Here is a 20,740-nt window from a genome sequence, read left to right on the forward strand (position 1 = left end):
GAAGGTTTATATATGCTCTCTATATATTTCCAAGTACACACAAAGCGCCTGTTTGGCAGGTTGAGAAAATAGGAATACATCTTGGGAAGGTCATGAAGGAAAAACAAACACAAAAGGAAACCAAGAGTTATTTACATTCAATAATTCAGTAGCCTTTAACATCTCTATATACATACATACTGTCCCGGTATATGTACAGACTGCGACAGGATCTGAATGAAGCTTGTTCCAAATGCAACAGAAAGATACAACCACCCCCCCCCCCCCTTGGTAATTCACTTGACAAATGTTTACAGGTTGCAGAGCTTTTCTTCATTTACAAAGGAAATACCGCACGCTGACAACTCCGAGTCCTTACAAGAGGTGTGTTCCCAATGGACTGCACAGAGATGGGGAAAACAAACTGCAAACTTGCTGCACAGAGAGTGGTTTAATGGGCTGTAATTGCAGTTACGGTGCCAGACACAGATCAGGTATGAAATGATTTAACAAGTCAAAGTTTAGCTGCTGTCAAGGGACAGCTTCAAAGAGAAACCCAAATTGTATCCCTTCAGTTCCCAAGTTAACTTTAATCTGCACCTTCCCCTCCTACAGCACGGTTCCAAAACTCAACGCAGTACAGAGATACTACTGGTTTACATTTTGTTTTGCCTCTCTTAAGACACATCTACCCTCTGTAAGTTTGAAACCCATTTCAGGTGGTGATTTGTACAAAGCAGATCAATGCCTCACAAGAAGGAAGGAGAGAGACCATAATTTGCATGATGTGACAGTCGGTCTCTCCTCTTTCCTCCCTCTGAGGATGTTTGTCTTCTGAGCAATGCTGCAGGATACTGCAGAGCTGTTCCTTATCCCATCCCCAGTGCTATTTATATCCCTTTTCTCCCCCAAGCCTTATCAGAGCTCACACCAGGAACAAACGACTACCCAGAAACCACACCCCAACCTCCGAGCAGGAATTTTCAAGAGGAAGAATGTTTCTGTAGCTTGAAGGCTCTTTTCTGTTTGATGTTAACCTTTAAGTTGTTAGAACACTCCAGAGCTGTGGGTGCAGCTGTGTTAGTAACTGAAGGACAAAGCCAAGGCATGGATGGTGGCGAGTAGCAGAGAGCAGGCAAAGGAGAGCAAGTAAGGGAACAGTGCTCTGGAATGGGAATAGTTCTTATGGGTCCTCTTAAGTGCTGTTGGGTTTTTCCTTGCTATCAGCACCCAGAGCAGTGTGGCTTGGTTATCCATACAGGATATCCCACTCACAGCCTGCTCATCCCAACAACCAGTTAGTACAACAGGCTGGAAGAGCACTGAGGAACTGAAGTGTATTTAAATGACTTATTTAAAACCAATACAACACTGTTTGGGAACCTACCACTTCTAAAACCATCTCACTGAGGCTTAAGACCTAAATGTTACGTTACCATCTATATCAAATAGTAATAATTAAAGGGAGATAACAAAGCACACACAGAGCTCACTGTTACTAGCACTCTGGGTTCACTCTCTGCTGCAATAGCAATCTGTCAACATCCCATCACTCTTCCTGGACTGGATGCCAAATACACCCAGTGGTGGGTACAGAAACCCATGAGCATCCTCCCCCACACCCTCTCTGTGGCACAGTCAGCTCCTACTGGCCTTACAACACCACGCAAGCTTCTCCTCACTACTCTAAGATTAAAACCCTCCCAAACACCTACTGCCTGCAGTGCAAGCACTGCACAGAGGTGGAGCAGGTGCTACAGCAATGGGGAACATGCTGATTTATTCTAGATCTGTATTTAGTGAGCAGCATGTGCTGGGATTCATCCCCTCCAGCACTCCAGGCTGGAAGCTGAGGAAAGCAGGCAGACCCTCTGCAACAGCACCCTTTGGTACCAGCCCAGGCAGCATTAACAGAACCTCACGTGCAGTAATTCACATAAAGGACTCACTTCAGCCTGAAGCTGTGGAACTTCTGGCTCCCTTTATTCCCTCTTCACAACCCTTGAATCTGGCTCACCCTTACACAAGTGACATACCCTACCTCTATGGTAGGTGTGCTGCTCTGTCAGCTGAGCCTCACTTAAAGCATGCATCCAGCTTTAAGCAGAGTTCTTGCCTCATTAACGAGTTCAGCTGAGACATTAGGGCTGCGAGACAAGCCTGGTTCAAGCAGACTGGAACATGCCAAGTCCTGTCAAATTCCAATTGTACAGACTTGTTAGTTTTTTGGAATACAGCAATTGCCTAAACAAGACTCCACTTCTTGTTAGTACAATAACTTTTATTTGACATCTACAAGATCATTATCTTGTAGGGGTTTTTTTTGGACAGGTTTATACAATCTCAATTTTTCAATAGTGCAACCTGTGCAAGCAAGAAATGACAAACATTGTCCTTCACTTTCTTATAAACATCTACTATTATAGGCAAAACAAAACTTACCCATATTATAGATAAGTGACTATTCACATTTGTACATTACAATTTCTTTTAAACAGCTCCAGATAAACTCTACAATGTCTTACAACATATTAAACAGTATTCAAGTTACTGGGTAACAGAAACAGCACATACAGCGGAACCCTCAAGTGTTTCCCATTCTCTAATTTACAGCTCAAGTAGGTTTCATCTTACAAGTGACAAATTAAATTACGTTAATGAAGTAAAAAAGAGAAGATTGTGTGCGAGATGGAAGTGAATTTGCACTTCAGTTTCTGTAACCACCTCGGAGTCAGGAAATGCTTCAATTGAAGGAAAAGAGGCATCCAGCCGCCTTTGCAGTACACAGTAGGAATACCATTAATACATTAAAAAGGAACTAAGTTTAATTTAAGATGTTTTATCACAAAAAAGAACATGTTGTAGACTCAAATATATAACCCCCAGGAGAGAACCAGAAAAAATGCCACACCTGGGTAGAAACACTATAAAAATGCAATAACCAATGCTGTACAACTAAGATTGTGTTTCTCTCCAAATTCCTGTCTTGTGTGTTCGTCCTGTCCATGCCCGTTTCCAAAGACATGCACTGTCAAACAGAAACTGGGAAGGAACCTGAATGCATGATGTGCAACCTCTAGGTTTCATGCTTTTAGAAACTTATAAGTTGAAGAGGAAAAACCCAATATATATTTTCTATATATATACTCAATACATGCATTCAAGGATATCTCCCACAGCAATGGCATTGATGCACTGCGTTAAACCCTGAGCACTGTATGACAAAAATAAAGCCTGCTTGGGGATTTTCAAGCATTTTCAAACAAATTGTGGTTTCGTAGCTTAAAAGGCCAAAAGTAAAAGCAAACAGGAAGCACTACAGAGAGCATAAGGAAAGACAGATGCACCACCATGAACAACTGCTGGCTTTCAGTTCTACCAACCTTTTAAGATCTCTTTATTCCCAAAGTATTTGAGAGCACACAACTGAACTGAAAAAGTTATATTTCTTTGGAATCTGTCCCTGATTTTTATGCAAGTGATATGCTTTTACAGCCTTTTCCTCAAAACACCAAAGTCAACACCTGTAGTTTGTCCTCTTAGGCGTTGTTGAAATTGGTGATGCTCTGTGGGTGATGCTGCTGCCAGATCTGCTGCTGTTGTACTGCAAGCTGCTGCGACTGGTCTGACGTCGACAGGAGGTTTACAAGGGGTGAGACACAATTTGCAGGAATGATCAAACCTGGAAACAGCAACAGATCAAGTGTTTTGTGAGCAGGCAAACAGTTTGTTCATTAGAACCTCAGCCTGAGGATTCCACCACTTTGTGCAGCAGTCACCAGTGAGTTTCCAACACCTGATCAAGCACACCTACAACTTCTGCTTCTCAGTAATTATCTTCATAAGTCACTCAATCCTTCAGGTCACAAAGGACAGAAAAGTTGCCATTGTGCCCCTGAAGACAGAGCTTCCTCTTGCATCACTTACAGCCACATAAAGTGACAAGTCAGCTCTTTTTGCTTTCCTATCTCTCAGGAGTTACACCCCCATGAAAGTTTAAATAGGAAGTACCTGGTTTCAACACAGAATCATAGAATAGTTTGGGTTGGAAAGGACCTTAAGATCATCCAGTTCCAACCCCCTGCCATGGGCAGGGACACCTCACACTAAACCATGGCACCCAAGGCTCTGTCTGGACTTAGAAAACTGTTGGAGTAGGAGCTGCTATGATGCTGCACATCCATTTAAGTCCACATTTAAACAAATAGGGACATTTCAGCCTCCAATGTACCTGCTGGGAGGGCTTCACTAAGAGGTTCAGCAATGAGACCAAGACAGAATCATCGTGAAGTCACCCTAAACTAGTGATTAAATGTGACTTTCAGTAGCTCAAAACACAAGAAAAAACCCCCAGCACTTTAAGGGCTTACTGTTCTTTGCCAGGAGTAGGGGGCAAAAAGTGGAGCCCTCATGGTTTCAAAGGCAGATTGGCTGGAACAGGCTAAACATGACATTTTTGTTCCTTGTAAATTAGAACAACTGGGAGAATAAGTGTTCCAAAGGGGAGGAAAAGCACCCAAACAACTTCCTCCTTCTTTAACCTGACTGAAAACAGTGTTTATACTACAAATATACATATCAACAGCTGTGCTTCTGCCCCTCCCCAGCATATACACTTGAGGTACCTTTTTTCTCATAAGCATCTTTATAAGGGTCTCCTACTTGACTCTCAGCATAGAGCACCTTGTAAGTTACAATTACTTTCTACTCCAAGATGGAAATAAAGAGCAGACGAGCCGAGCCACTTACCTACAATCCTCTGCCCATCTTCTGTTCTTAGACGAACGATTTGCATTTTCACATTGGTACCACTCACAGAGGCTAGAACGCCTTCTACCTTTGTCCAGACGCTCAATACTGACCCACACAGGACGTAGTAAGTCCGGCAGCGGAGTCCCACTTCACAAACTAATCCCAGGCCTGCCTTCTTACAATTGCCTCTCCTACAGTAGAGAGGAAAATAAGCTTTCAAAAGAATTCTGCAACCAGAAAGCATCCAATTCACTTCAAAATGAGACTTTAAGTTATTTAACATGTATTCAGAGGTGAGCAAAGGCTGCAAGTTCACAATGAGGGAAGGGTACTTTATCCACAGCATGCTTCTAATGATAAAGCTCTGAGAATTTGAGACCACATCTTCAAAGTGTACAGACAAGTGCTATGAAACGAAGGTTTGATCACTACGTTTCAGAAACTCCAATATTAACCTGAAACTTCTACACCCATTATGCTGTTCCTCAGGAATTAAGACATCAGCTGCTGAGTTCAGACACACGAGAGGTAGCACAAGAGCAGCTGTTTCTGACACATAGCTCATCTCCATGGGAAGTATAAATATTTCCTCCCCCAGATAACATCTGAACTATCCTACCACAATAACACTTAAAGCACAAGCTAATTTCATCATACTTCTACTGGAATGCTAATGTATATATCACATTCATCTAAGCTATATATTAGGACCCTAAGGGCAAGTGCAAAGCCTCATGTTCCACTCAAATGTGGAGTCACTTGACTGGTCATAGGACAAGAAACATAAGATTTCACATGAGTAATAGAAGGACAGAGGCAGTTTAGGTGAACAGTTTAAGTACCTGTGTGCATACAAATACTAACCAATAAGCATGAGTGCAGGTGTCTGCAGAAGAGTTGTACTGCTCCAACCAGTGTGGCAGAGCATCTTCAGAAGGTACCTGGAAAAGTCAGTCAAAGTGGGAACCACAATGAAGTAAAACACATCAAGACTTAGATGAAAAGACACACGTGTAAAATTGCATAAATGTTAAGGTATCTTTGTCACCTCTAATAATGCATTAGAGTATTTAAACCATCAACTGAAGATTCAGATTCATTGCACTCACTGTACATAGCTGCTTATTCAAGAGCGTGTTTCTACACCTTACATAGAAGTAAGACTTTTCTCCTTGCTAGACCCTAACCCCCCTTCATTTTCCATTACTACACCACACATTGTTTATATTCAGAATGCTTTGGACATAGGAATGCAGAAACCACATAAATCTGCTTTAAAAAGACCCATTTACAAGCTCCACTCTGGAAAAATAAGCCCAGTTTTTGACTGGGATACAAACAAGCCAGAAAAATAAAGTCCTTGTATTTCTTTTCAACCTTTAAGTTTAAAACCAATATAACTTTAATGGTTACCTTCTTATATTTCTTTTTCAGGTCTGCACATGTTTCTAGTTTCAGTTGTTTACCAGTATTTGGTCTGTATACTAAAAAAAGCTTCTTTTTAGGATTCACTTCTTTTACTAGGATAGCAGTTTTCTTGTTATTTCTTATCTGGAAAGGAAAAAACCCAACAACTTTAATATGCTGACAGTATCTGCCTTAAGTGATTCTGTATTGTGCTCTTCAGAGTAATAGCACGTGTGTGCATGCTCAGTAAGACAACCAGTAATAGTAAGGACTTCAGAAGACAATACAACTAAATCTATATTAGCCTTGCAGTGAAAGCATCTGGTCTCTTCATGCAGGTTTAAGTAAGAGCTATTAATTTGGGCTCACATTTCCATCAGAAAACACCTTGAGAGCTAAAAAGGAAAGCTTTATAATGAGTGCTGGAAACAAACTTAGCATGAATTCTAATGTAACACTGAAGGCATTCTGCAGAGCTGAGCAATAATGAATTTGAAGAGAAGACAGTGTATTGGGTCAGCCCACAGAAACCTTCCCTAAACATAACCCAAGAGACAGAAGAAGCTTACCTGTAGTGATAAGTAAAATCCATCATCTGGACCTGTCTGTTCTGCCCAGATCTTAGTCGCTTCATCCCAAGACATTCCTCTTTCCACACTGATCTATAAGAAGAAAGCCACGCAGGGGGATTTGAATAGGAACAGACTTTGAAGCAGTCACAGACACAGGAACTAAAGAACCAACTACTGCCCAGTAAAAGGCCAGGAACCTCCCCTCTTAGCCAATTGCCATGTTTTTAAGAAAACCCTATTGGCAAGCAAATGTTATTGGTTCCTACAAAGATGACAGGGATTTAACTTACTGTGTACAGTTCCACATGTCCAGAGGTAGAATATCCGGGAGTTAAAAACTTCTTCACATCTGCCTTTCTCACCTTCTCATCCCCAGAGCCCAAATCTTCAAAGGAAAGGACAGAGTTATTCCATTTCTCTGCTCTTACTCAAGTACAGAAGAGTGCTGATAAACTGATGTACTCACCCAGGATGCCCATATCGTATCTTCCATTCTTTTTAGCATTTTGGATAACTGCACTTAACGTGTCAGAAAAGTACTGGAATAAAGCATTCTGCTGATGGACTTCCATGCCAAGAATTCTGTTCAGAAACTTCCCTATATTGTTATAATCTTAAAGAAGAGTAAGAAACACACATATTAGGTCACCAGAGATCAAGTTTGCTGCCAACAAGCTCTCCATCAGTATTCAAAGTCTTCAAAAGATGAATTAAAACCATTTGTTCAGAAAGAGGAAAATGTTCTGAAGTTTTCCCCAAAAGTCACTTTTTAGATAGTTACAACTTCAGTTCTATTGCTGGGAACCCACTGTTGTGATACACACTATTCCCAGCAGCATTCCAAAGATCCATTAAACACATAAATACCTTTATCAAGCGTCAGTATTCCAGATCTGTCTTCTACATTTATCAAGCCTACACCAATCAATCCCTGACGGACATCTAGGGAAAGAAAGATGTTAAATCACAGCTGCTTTGCCATTTAAGAGTACAGAAGGGAAGGGACAGCTTGGTTAGCAATCTTGTTTCAGCATCTAATTCCAAAACTTCTGACACCCCTCAAACCATTACATGCTATTTCTACCCAATACACCAATAATCAAGACAGAGCTTTACTCCTGCCCTTCCAGGAAGCACAGGCAGGGAAGAGCATTATATGGTCTGTATATGAGGCCACAGAACAAGATACTGAGACAGGTAATGGGAAAGTGAAGAAAGTGAAGTTAAACTGACTTTAATACTCCAAACAGATACAGAACGTGCCCTACACTGAGGGCTCATATATCTTGTTTCATACATGACTTCAATGTTTAAACAACGTGTGCAGCAATAACATCCAGTGAGAGCCTACCTGGGCCAGCTGATCTCCACAATGATTTGCATTTCAGCATACTGGAGATCAAAAGGGAGCAATTACACCCAGTTAATTATAGTTACCTTTGAAGAAGTCTCCAGGAAAATCGGGAGGAGGTGAGACCATTGGCGAGTCCAAGTTCACAATGGATTTCATAACAATCTCTAAAGCATTTCTGCCATACTGCATTAAGAAAAAGAGAGTTGCTCTAACAATCTGACCCAGTGTTTCAGCCTCAGCCCCAAGCACACATGGTTTAACAAGTATTCGTAATTCACAATGCTGCTTTCACTGCAGTAGCAAAGGAGCTGGTTATTATAGCTCCCCAGTTTTAAACTCCACTCTATAAACAGCCCAATCTTCATTTGTAATTAGAATTGCTACATTAATCTTTGAGTTGTGACTGAAAGGACACAGACCACTTACTTAAGACTTGGATTGTTAATACAGAAATGTACACACATTTGTGTTCCATTCCTCTGCAAACAGAGCTAAGAATGCTTACTGCTATGCCAGAAAGAGGCCTCCTATCAAGAAAGTACTACAGTTAAACACTTCACAGGAGATGAAAGGAGACCCTCCTCAACAGGTCATTTGTATGTGTGGAATAACACAGCATGACTTCAGACTGAAGAAGAACCATCACCTTGTTGTCAAAATTGAATCTGCTGAGGTCTCGAGTTTCTGTAGCCCGTCTGTCCCCATGGGTGAGGGCTCCCTGTAAAGACACATTTTGTTATTAAATCCAGTGTTAAGAAAAGGAAACCCAAGTTCTATTTTCTCTAATGAAGGATCAGGTTTCTTGAAACAAACTTACCAAACTCTCCAGTCTTTTTGCAACGATAGATGCAAATCTCTGCTCTCCTGCCAGCTCAGAAATGAGGAACACGTACTCTGGAGCAGTCACTTGGTTGGATCGGTGGGTTCTTCCTGGATAATTAAGTAGGAGCACACACATTAGAGAATTCCCACTTCACTGAATATTTCCAATAAACTATGAATTGTGAGGAGCAAAGAAAAAAGCTGGAACTTAATCCCACTGAAAATCAGTTTGTGCTGTAATACAGCCAACAGCAGGTTGTACAGAAATGCTCTACAGTAGTGTCAGCTTTCATAAAGACACCTGATACCTAACAAACCCCTGAGCTGCAGTGCAAGTCTGTTTGCTAAGTTTCTTTCAAAGCTTTCAAGACTATCAGCTACGACTGTAAAGCTGATTCTGCTCATGGGTAAAGGAGACTGGAAAGGCCCTTAAGCCAATCTTAATTTCTATGATTTAGTAGTAAATTCAACTACTGAGTTTGCCAGGGAAAGGAGACAAAAAAGGTTCTTTACCAAACTGCTGTATTGCTCTATCCGCACTCCACGGCAATTCCAGAGTCATGTGAACCCTCCGCCTCTGATTCTTAGCTCTGCGGTCTGCTTGCAAGGATATACCAGAGCTGGCAGCCTCCGAGATGATGGCAATGTTCTGTTGCCAAGAAAGGAGTTGTTAGGTAGCAATAAATGCAAAAATCAAGCTTCAGTTTTCAATGTCTAAAATATGTAATTGTACAATCACTACTAAGACAGGTCTGGAAGTTATCTGAACTTCCTATTGCAAGAAGGGGGAGGAGACAAGTCTGGTTCCCTTTATCAGAGTTCAAAATGCTAACAAATTGGAGTGAAAGGAGTGGTTTTCACTTTACTTTTCAGCAACAGCTTTCTGTGCAAACGAAAAAAGGCCCATGCTGCAGTCCTGCCATTGCAAAGGGCACATCCCTCTGATGTTGGCTTGCACTTCAGAAAGAAAAGGGGAGGGACACAGGGAGCTTTGTGCTGAAAGCAAGCAATACACCAATACACCCCACAAAATGTTGCTGCTGACACTATAAAGAAAGAGGATATGGCCATTCTAATACCTGAATATATTCACCTTGAAAGGATGTAAAGATTTGGATTGTGCACAAGTCACAGGAACACCAGTCCTCACTCTGAAGTGTAAACACAGCCCATACCATGCAACAGCTACATTTACTTGATTTGCCCTCTTGTGGTAACATATCCCAATGAACCACAAGAAAGGCTTGTGTTTTTTTCCCCTCCTCCTTCAGTTCTACCATTATTCCAGTCAGTATTTTCTTTCAGAGCACAATGCAAAGGACAAAAGCTGTCTCTCTCCCCAGAATTACTTCTCAGTCCTTGTTAAATCAAGCAATCCCCATGTCTGCCCCCAGCCTTCTCATATCAAGTCAATCAGTGGTTTTCCCCACTTCTCAATTTCATTGTTTCCTCCTGGAAGCAGAGGTACACAGTACTCCAGGTAAAGGAATCACCAAAATGTGGAGGGTTTATCTGCTTCCTAAACACAGGCTGTTTAACAAGACCAGCTTAAAGCTTTCAGCTTGTTACATGTGTACACACCTCAAGCACAGGTTTTTGTGGCCACCCAAACTACAGCAAGGTTTTTCAAGTGCTATTGTAAGGATTACCTTATCTCCATCCATGAACCTCTGCTTCTCCGTGATGTTCAGGATCTCAACAGGCACATCAAGTTCAGATCTCGACTCATAAGATATGCTGCCATCATCATTGCTCACGACTCTCCCTTTGCGGCCCGTCATCTTTACAAATAGAAGGGAACACAAGCTTCTTATGGCAACACCAAAATTACCATGACAAAAACTTCCAAAATGATGCTATTGATTCATATACCAGCCTTAAAATAGATTAATTTACTCCAAGTGCAAAACTGCATTGAAGAACCTTGATTATGTTTGGTTGATGGCATTACCTGCTTTATGGAACATTTATTTAAAGGTAACTCAGGGAATCAAAAGCTTACAGTGTATCTGTGTAGAAATTATATAGCAGTATACACTGCTGTCTATAAGGGATCCACCAAGAGCACTAAGGAACTAAACTGACAGCTGTGACTGTCATTGATTTTAACAGGGTCTTTTAAATCACAATGATATTTCTACATGATAGACAGGTAGCTTACTAAAGACATGTTTCTAAAGTTACTGAGAAAGATAGTGATTCAGAAGGCTTTTCACAAACACAGGTTTATTATACAGGTTCTTAATCTTCATTACCTAAGAAGATGAACTAAAGCTGCCTTCTGTGTTATATAGATCAGTGTCAAATTGACTACACTATTCTAAAGCAAAGAAGCTAGTATGATTTACCCAAGTAGGAATTGTCACTCTCAGAAATAACCTGTTAACCTATTCAGAGCTCTTCTCTGTATTCTAATACAATCTTTAAGTTTCTCTTTAATTCAGAGGCATTCAAAGCAACCTATACTTAGTCCTGTGAGATTACTAAAACTGATAAACAAGTTCTCTTTAACAGATATGTAGGACACATGAAACCTTGAAGGAGGATTTACTGCAGCCAGGTAACATATGCCTGCCTGTAGAAAGCAAAGCATCAGGTTTTTCTACATGTGAACACCAGCCTACCTCTGCAACGTTTTCAGGACCACCCAGTTCATCTATAAGCTCATCCAGTGTATTTGGTGGAAGATCTTCAGCCAGCTTTTCCAGTTTATCAAGCAGTTCCTTTTTCATTTGCTGAGCCCTTTCGACAGCATCCTGACTTGTTACAAAGCTGCTGTTTGTGTTGCTGTTGGCTGGAATTTTAAGAGAGACTCTGTTACAGTTAGAAATGTCACTGCCTAACTGCTAAGAGAATCAATGTCAGAGAGACTTCTTACCCGAGGTGTTGGTACTAGAGGTGGTGGTACCAACAGTGGAAGTAAAACAGCTAGGTCGTTTTGATCCGAGACCAGAAGCGAGTAAGGCACTTTGAATAGAATCTGGGTCTATGCTTTTCTTCTTTTTCTTGTCTTTATTCTTTTTATGCTCTTTTCTAATTAACCAGGGATCTAAAGTTAAATAAAGTTATTTTTAAGAAGTTGAGCCTTAACAGGAAAAAACCCATCCTTTCCTTTGAAAAAGCCCATTCTCATTACAGAAGTCAGAACTCTGGTGTGTAAAATCTACTTACAGAAGATGCAAATCAACATTCTAGTACCAATTCCAGTCTCATTAGAGTTAAACTACATGCTTATCAAGCACTTTGTTTTGGCTCATTGAAATGGTTAGGCAAGATTTTATGCTTACTATTTGCAAGTACAGCTACTTGCTTGAGGAGACACTTAAAACTGTCTTACCATCTTCATCATCTTCACTGGATTCATCTCTGAATGGGTTGAAGTCATCATCATCTCCAGAACTCAAAAACCTGGAGCTCTCATTGTCACTCTCTTCATTGTCTGAAGCATCAGACTCACTTTCACTCTCGTCAGAGCTGCTACCTGCAAGGCCACCTGATTTGCGAGCTTTTTTTGCTTCTCTGCTTATTTCTTCACCTAATTCCATCATCACCCCAGAAGAAAAGTTCAGTTAGTTTAGACCTTGTAACTCATTTTTGAGACTTGTTTTACAAACACTGCAAACAAACTAGAAAAATATTCAGCTTCTGAAAACAGAAATGTTTAAAAGAATCTAAGATTTAAGACCTCTCTTTTTATTATCATCTACTTTTCAGTAAGAATGAAATCAGTTTGGGAAGGGAGGTGGTTTAGGCATCCCTTTAGGGATGCCTCAAAGAAAGAGATCATTTGTGTAACTGCATCAGGAAGTGGTCTGACACATGCAAGTCATTTGGGGATATAAAGTCCCATACCAGATCAGCCCAATTCTGAGCAAAGAAGTAACCAGAATTTACAGGTTATAATGCTTCAGAGAGGTTTAAAACAATCTATTCATGGAAGTTTCTTGTAGCAGACTTGCAATACATGCTCTCTCATGAATGATTACACCCGTATTTGTGCTCCCATATTTTTTTCCCAGAGTTCACTCTTAGGCAGCTCTAAAACTGCCATTTTCTGGCATTAGGGTAGGAACTTAAGCATTACCTTTCCGTTTCTTTATTTTGTTCTCCTTACAAGGGCTGTCTCTGGGTGAATTGTTATTACTTTGAGCAGTCAAGTCAATTCCCAACAAGCTAAACAGCTTCTTCCTGTCGGGAGCTGGAAAGTGCTTTTCAATAAGAGACTGGAATACTCCTCTGTGTAAGAAAAAAAGGATCCTTCAGTCAAATTTGCATTTACTTAAAGTAGAAACCTGTAACATTTCACAGCTTGCTTGGCTTCTCTGAAGAATTATTCCTTGTGAATGCTATTACACAAGAAGTCTATATGATTACCACCCATATTGCTGTATCTGTCACCTTAAAAGTAGGAGACACTTATTCTACAGCACTGTTACTTATAGCTTGTTAAATAAGTTTTTGGTATCAAGTGATACTGCTACTGCCATTGTCTTACTGCTTCAAGTTTAAATGACAGATTAACTTAATAAATTAAGATCTTCAGCAAGGTGGTCTCAGGATTGGATCTGCCTCATCTGATAGAAGAGGGAAGACATGATTGTAAGTCATTTTGCAGTGTACAGTTGGCAAGCCTTCCCCTCCTCCCAGTTTGAGTAGAACAGGACCAGCTGTTCACACCTGAGAACACCATTACAGGATGCCAGCAAAACCAGGAACTAACCAATAGTTCCACTTGAGCAATACTGTCAGATTTATGTATAGGCAGTTTAAGAACTTTGGTACTAAAGATACCCCCAGGTTTCTGTGCACTGGTGCATGTTTTATACATGGAAGGACAACCACTAAACTAGATTAAGGTTAGTTCTGTAAAGTACAGTTCTAAGACTTCAGGCTTACTTTGCTGTAGAAACAAAGTCATTCAGTTCACCACCACCTTCCTCCAAAGCTTCTAATGTTCTTGCTTCTCCTGTTGACTGCAGGCCAATAACAACACACTGAAGGACAAGTGAACACAAGACATTGTTAATAAGGACACTGACTTGTAAGTTTATTTTTACCAGAATTTCTGCTCACTAAGTAGCTTCAATACCATAGAATACAAAACCATACTACTATGCCTACTACTGTGAAGATACCTGTATTATAAACAACAAAAATCCAATAGCTTTACATTTAACAAAGGTATTTAAATATAGGCCTTGATCAACTTACCTTCCCATTCTTGATTTCTTCCCGAGCCAGCTGCACCACCCTCTTCACTTTAGATGCTATGCAAAGGTACTTGAAGAACCTCTGGTGAGCTGACCAAAACTGACCCCACATGGACTTCTTCATTCGTTGCTCTGCATCAATAAGGTCAGCTGCTTGCTGAAACCTCTCTCTAGCACTGACCCACTGAGGAAGAAAACGTTAATGGCTTTGAATGTCATATTTCAAGGCTACTCAGGTCCATTGTTTAACAGCCAAATAAAGACAGGAGTTTAAAGTTACTGTGCTATGGGACTGAAAGACAAGGGAACTCAGAATGCATCAAACAAAGCTCACAAAAAACATAGCTAAGCTTTATAAATTCGGAAGATAATTACTCTCATAATGAAAAGCAGATACATTTACATTACTAACACTGCAAACATACACAGTATTTTCTAATTATCCAGTTTCTCCATGAATACATTCCAGTTAAGGAAGCAAAGAACACTGCCCATAATTAAGTATAAAGCAAGATCCCAAGAAGAGAAAAACCCCACTGCCTTTGTTTCTACAATACTGTGTTATAGCAATTGTTTCCCAATTAGGTAAAGTAAGCCTTGGACACAAGCTTAGCAATTCTTCTAAACAACATCCATAAGAAAGTGCTGTTTTAAAGCTGTTATATACCTGTCAAAGGTAAAGTTTTATTCTGGTAGCCATACAAGATGAATTAAGGTATGCTTAAGCACCTCTTAAGCAGGTAAAGACCCTGCTTGTTTTAATCTTTGTCCAAGGAATAATTTTTATTCTATGATTCTATGAATGTGCACTCCAGAGAATGACATTCTGCAGAGCATATGGATAAAACAATTAAGAACAACATGAAAACATAACCTGCAGGTGAACAAGCATTAAAAGGGAATCAAAGCTCCAATGCTTTAGATTTGATCTGCCACGTGATTAAAACTATCACCCACTCCACCATACCACTGCAATGAAGAAGAGCATGCAGCCTGTCCTCAGCTCAGTTGCCTAAAGGGGGAGGACTGGAGCACAAAAATACTATAGGCAAGCAGCCTTATCTTAGGCAGCAATGACCAAACTCTAAAGTACTACTAGAAGGCAGTGGATTTGATAGACACTGGAAGATGCAGCTTTCATAACTCAGAAGAATTAACAGCTTTTGCCAAGTCTTAAATGGAGAAATCTTTATCCTGAGACAAGAAGATGCCATGCCCATCTTACAAAAGGCTGTTTCAGGAGCAATCAGGTTTAAACTAAGTAACTTCAGCCTCTCAGAACTCAATACAGAAAGCAAATGCAAAAGAGTATGCTTACCAGTTTCACAGATTTATTGTACATTTTAACATATTCCTGTGAAAGCAGAACTTCATCAATTTTGAAAGTTACACCTGAAAAACTCAACTGTCTTGCTATATACATTCCTCTCAGCTTCATATCCATAGCAACTATTTCCATGGCACCGACACCTCTAAAATAAAGGAATAAATGAAGTCAATATTAGACTTGTCAAGAGCAAGGATTTAAAAAACCAAAACAAAACCACAAACCAAAATTACTGAAGTGCTTTAGAAGAAAACAACATGCTTACAAATGGGAAATGTTTCCAAAATCATTAGTACTGCTTTGCTAAACACATCCAATCAGGGGGACTTGAAATTTAGCCTTCGTGTAGAACTATATCCCTGCCTTGTGATTATTAAGTGTATCCCAAGAAGTATAAACACTCAATGGTTACTTTTCGCCTAGCACGCATTAGCAGACAGTACCTTAAGCTGTAATTGGATAGTTTTGTTGCTCCAAATATATATATAACAAAATCTGGCATTGCAATTTTATAAACTCCACTGAAGATTTAAAATAATAAACTGTATTAAGCTCTTCAGATTTATGGTGGTATGAAAATAATTAAGCTAGTAGGTAACCTAAATCCTCTTCAACAGCAATGCACCTTCAGCAATACCTTGAGAGCACAAAGTCAACTGCAGAGCTAACTTACAAGCTTGGGCCTGTAATTTCATTATTGCTCATTTAATGCTCAGTAATGAAGTGGAGACTACACTTGCACAGTCTAGAAAAGTCATGCATCATGTAGATGCTACACAAGAAGATGCATACTAAGCTCTACTGCAACATTCTGAAGTGCTTAAAATTCTCTTTAAGTAGCAAAACATAATATATTAAGATGCTCACCTACAAAAGAATGGAGCAGCTGCATTTGCTATTGACCTCTCATTTAGTTCTTTTAATAAGCTCTGAAATACAAAGCACCTTGCAACAGCATGCATAATTCTTCCTGAACTAGGTTCTTATGCCAGAAAACATAAGAGCAAGACTTCTTCCTGTTCAACTGCCTAAGCTGAATGCATAAGCATTAGAAGGATTCTAGATATAATGAATGATCAACTGAGCATACTCAGTATATACAATGTGATTTCATGATGAGCCTCAAACTATTTTAATTGCGTAACACCCACATCTTAAGCAAGCCTCTGAAGATCCCAGACTATAAGTGCACAAGAAACACCCCATTTTTCACTAAATAAGATAAATTGATTCTAGCTTCTAAATCTAGCAGAAATGTAAAGTTATTAGTGTGACAGGACAAATTTGCAGAGGACTAGGAGTGAGTGAAGACAAAGGAACTGGAAAGCATAGTCAACCATATGTGTTCTTGCGATAGCTCTTTGAAACATTACCTTCTTTCAACAGCCTGAATAAAATCACTGAATTCCCTAAAAGGAGTTCCTTCACCCCATATTCCAAGACGGTTCATATATGCCATATTTCTTGGCTCAGATGCACCTAGGAGAAGAACACACTCAGTACCAGTGCCATTAAAAGCATACAGAGACATTAAATGCAAACCAAATAGTACATACCTGTGGCACTGGCATAAACAACCCTGGCTTTTGGAAGTTTATTCTGAAGTTCCAATACAGCCAGACCTGTTTTTGTTGGCTTTGAGGAACCAACAGGACACAGATTCTTTGCTTTATGACACTCGTCAAATACAATCTGAACTGTAATTAAGGAAAACACTTGGTCCCACAGCTAAACCAGAAATCTGGTAATCACAAGAGGTGGCAGCAGGAAATTATAAACTCAGAATGATGCTGGTCATATTTTTCACTGAATGCCTTGGGAAAAGATGTTTAGCTAGGAAGTACTGAAGAGCACAGTTACCAACACCTGAGCTCTTTAAGATGTGGTCAATACTCAAGAGTTTTAAGAACTCACTGGAGAAAATGTCAGTGTAAGCTTAAGGTTCTTAAATATCACACTTGTATTTTATGTGTTCTTTATAGGGAAAGCAGAAGCTTCGCTCTTGTATCAGAGTTGTGTGGCAACAATACGATGGTAGTAGATTTGGCACGAGGTTTGTAAAGCTTCAAGTCTAATGTCAGAGCATGCACACAATCAGTTACTGTCAGGAGCAAAGAACAGCACTTAAAAATACCAGCAAATAGAAGTACAAGTGTATCTTTAGGGATGTGAGCTTAAAGAGCAATTTGGTTACAATCAACTGAACTCCAGATAAAGGATACGACTCCATCAAAGTCTTCACCGCACCAGTGAAGAAGCTGCTTTAATCTGGTTTTATATTTACCACCAGACTGACTTTCACCAATAAGAGAAGAGTAGGTAGCAAAGATGACCCCTTTCTTCACACTTCCATTATGTTTGGAAGAAATTTTCCCATACTTGAACTGCAATAAAAAGATAAGAAATTACAGGAATTATTCAGAAGAGATCCTACCTACTACGTGATTAAGGGATGCTGGTGGTCTTAATGGAAAGGTATATACACTTTGAACCACCTGTATCCCTACATCATGATGATGGCATGGCTGGAATATGTGGTTAATGGGTTATACAGGGCCTTACTTAAATACGTACTTATGGAAGACTAGATCTGAGGCCTCAAAAGATTAACAGCCACATTCTTTGACTACATGGTCTCCTTAAATACAACTAAGGTTTTAGTTTCAATGCATGCTTTAGAGCTAACAGGTCAAGTGTATTTACAGCTACCACCATAAATGACAATTTCTAAAGCATTTTAGTATTTTAGAAAGTATTTAGTAGTATTTCAAAAATTAAGACTTCACAAAGCAAAAATATTAACTTAAACCAAAGTTTAAGTTCAGTTAATTCAACCAGTAGTCACACTTCACAATGTAAGTGGCTAATCCTGAGAAGAGTCACCAAAAGTAACTGCACACGTCCCTGCTGCTTTAATAAGTTACTGAGGAAGCCTATTGTTCAAGTATCACACACAAAACATGGTACATATAAAATGTGTGCTGGGAGACAGAAAGGAAGAAATGCAAATGCTACAAAATCTAAAGATTTAAAGAATACTTCAGAAAATACTAGTAATAGCAACAGTGGCTTGAATAGTATTTTGGAAAACATCACATGCTACGACTTAATCCTACAATAGGGCCTATTTACATTATTAACTTCAAGCACTGTTTGGTTCTTCACAAGATTAAAGCCTGTCAAACAAGACCTACACAGCAAATGTATTGAAATTAGTACATTCTTGCTCTTAGAACAGTCAACATGCACAACTCGTCACACAAGCGTACCTAAAGTTTTGCCTCAACTGTACATAGTAAAAAGTTTCCACACCTTGTTTAATGAATGAACCAATATGTTTTTTGCTCCAATATCTCTCAAATCTCTTTCAGCATCGTATTTCAGATCATTTGACACGCTAAACCTGAGGATGTAAAACAAAGCATACATTCTGTAAGTTACAGCAGTTGTTCAGAGAGCACTTGCTAGAACATGTCAGAAGACAGATTACACTGAATGTAAGTACCCTAGTCACTAGTGTCTGCTCTGACAAATCCCAACACACTTACCAGACTGCTCTTTTTCTGCCTAACAAGTAATTTTCATAGATTATTCCAGCTATGGTCCTTCCTTTTCCTACACCAGCACCATCACCTATCAAGAATCCAGCTCTGTCTCCATTGGGCAGGAATGTTTCATGTTGCTGTAGGAGAAAGAACAAAACACTTGTACCCATTCTCCAGAACACATCACTGTGGATTGTCACAAATAAGCAAACATAAGAAACATCCTATTGGATGAGACCAGTGGTCCACCCAGCAAAGCAGCCTCCTAACAGCAGAAAAAAGGCATTTTATTTAGGGAGAGCATGAGTTTATGGACTGCTTTAGGTGACCCATTATTCCCTTTAGCACCTGTAACTGCTGTAAAATTGCTGTATACATCTGTAATTCTTTTAGCATCTACTACTATACTGAATGCCTTTTTTTAACCCACTCATATGCCCCTCCACAGCCTTTTGTGGCACCAAAACCCAGACATCCACTGCCTATGTAAAGATGTATTCTTCTATCAATTTTAAAATCAATTTCCTAGCAGTTTCCCCAGGTTCTGTGGGATTCCACTGCCTTCTTGGTTATAAAAAACTAGATTTCATGCCTCTTTTCTCCTCTCTAGATCAAAGTGCCCCAGCCTCATTAGTGTCTTCTCATGAGGCGACTTATTCCCTCCTGTGACCATTTTAGCTGTCTCCTAACTTCACCACCTTCCTCCCTGACACAGTGCTGCAAGCACATCGCATGTGGGCCCACTGAAGTTTAACACAGCAGCAAAGTAACACCCAGGCTTGTTCTCCATACCTGTCCCAGTGATGCTGGTGTTGGCTTTCCTAACCTGCTGCTACTGCAGCCATTAAGTTAGATCAGAGAAATAAAAGTAATGACTAAGAGGTCCTTCCTGAGTTTTAAGACGGCTTGAGATGAGCATCATGGAAGTGGCTTAGACAAGGCTTTTCTAGGTGTATTACCTCACATTTATCTGAAGCTTACCTGATGCGTTCTAATGCAACTCAAACCTTTAAGCTCTTCTTCCTTTATCTCCTTATAAAACTGACATAGCTGCACTTGTCAGAGAAGAGTTTTTTCCTCTTAAATGTTAGCTTTTAAGCTGTACTAATGTTTCCCATACCTGGGCTGCATAAGTGATTGCTTCAAGCTGCAGAGCTGACAACCAGCCACTATCAATTGTTTCTTCTGATATTGACGTCTGGTACCACACATCAGGAGGAGTCACACTGGATAATGAGCTGGTTTCCACTACTGGGTCAGGGTGACGCAGACCAATTTTTACTGGTTGAAAAGGGAAGAAGGGAGAAGATGAAAACATAGTACTATTATTGTATTTACCAAAACAAATTATAACTGTCTGTTGCAAAGGCAAGAACCACCACGTTTTGGTGCAACAGTATGTCAAGAGTTAAGCTGCATCACATAAAGAAATACTCAAACCTGAATCTAACGAACTGCTACCTTAAATTTGTTTCTACTTTCACCACCTTCTCCCAATTTTTATGGAATTAGATAAAATACAGTTAATAGAAAAATAACGTATTTGTGTACTTGACATGTTTGAGAAGAAATGGTTTGAACCTTGCCTTCCCAAAAGGCCAGAGGCAGCCTCAAGATGCCAGAATCACAAAAGCAGCATTCTTCACACTATTTATATAGTGCCGGTTTTAAGCAGTATGAGAAAAGATTTAGACCAGACATGGTTTAATTGCTGACAGAGCTCACCAGTGACAATAAAAATTAACCATTTAGCTACAAACTCCATGCAACAT

General features: G+C 39.8%; 1 protein-coding gene across 2 annotated transcripts in view; it reads right to left on the bottom strand.

The window, feature by feature from the left end:
• Positions 1-20,740, bottom strand: part of SBNO1 (strawberry notch homolog 1) — a 33,503-nt gene continuing 12,763 nt past the window's right edge. For both annotated transcript variants that reach the window (XM_034068651.1, XM_034068652.1), the window contains exons 7-32: positions 20,089-20,249; positions 18,972-19,105; positions 18,736-18,826; positions 17,646-17,807; positions 16,980-17,115; positions 16,797-16,902; positions 15,415-15,568; positions 14,098-14,280; positions 13,783-13,880; positions 12,971-13,122; positions 12,224-12,421; positions 11,765-11,935; positions 11,511-11,680; positions 10,536-10,667; positions 9,400-9,535; positions 8,882-8,994; positions 8,711-8,782; positions 8,148-8,247; positions 7,578-7,652; positions 7,177-7,323; positions 7,001-7,095; positions 6,708-6,800; positions 6,145-6,282; positions 5,596-5,672; positions 4,729-4,922; positions 1-3,661 (exon numbers count right to left, since the gene is read on the bottom strand). In XM_034068651.1, coding sequence (XP_033924542.1) covers positions 3,519-3,661; positions 4,729-4,922; positions 5,596-5,672; positions 6,145-6,282; positions 6,708-6,800; positions 7,001-7,095; positions 7,177-7,323; positions 7,578-7,652; positions 8,148-8,247; positions 8,711-8,782; positions 8,882-8,994; positions 9,400-9,535; positions 10,536-10,667; positions 11,511-11,680; positions 11,765-11,935; positions 12,224-12,421; positions 12,971-13,122; positions 13,783-13,880; positions 14,098-14,280; positions 15,415-15,568; positions 16,797-16,902; positions 16,980-17,115; positions 17,646-17,807; positions 18,736-18,826; positions 18,972-19,105; positions 20,089-20,249 — 3,431 coding nt within the window. In that variant the 3' untranslated portion in view covers positions 1-3,518. The remainder of the gene's footprint in view (positions 3,662-4,728; positions 4,923-5,595; positions 5,673-6,144; positions 6,283-6,707; positions 6,801-7,000; positions 7,096-7,176; positions 7,324-7,577; positions 7,653-8,147; positions 8,248-8,710; positions 8,783-8,881; positions 8,995-9,399; positions 9,536-10,535; positions 10,668-11,510; positions 11,681-11,764; positions 11,936-12,223; positions 12,422-12,970; positions 13,123-13,782; positions 13,881-14,097; positions 14,281-15,414; positions 15,569-16,796; positions 16,903-16,979; positions 17,116-17,645; positions 17,808-18,735; positions 18,827-18,971; positions 19,106-20,088; positions 20,250-20,740) is intronic.

This window comes from Melopsittacus undulatus, chromosome 12 (genome assembly GCF_012275295.1).
Source record: "Melopsittacus undulatus isolate bMelUnd1 chromosome 12, bMelUnd1.mat.Z, whole genome shotgun sequence".
Lineage (NCBI taxonomy): Eukaryota > Metazoa > Chordata > Aves > Psittaciformes > Psittaculidae > Melopsittacus > Melopsittacus undulatus.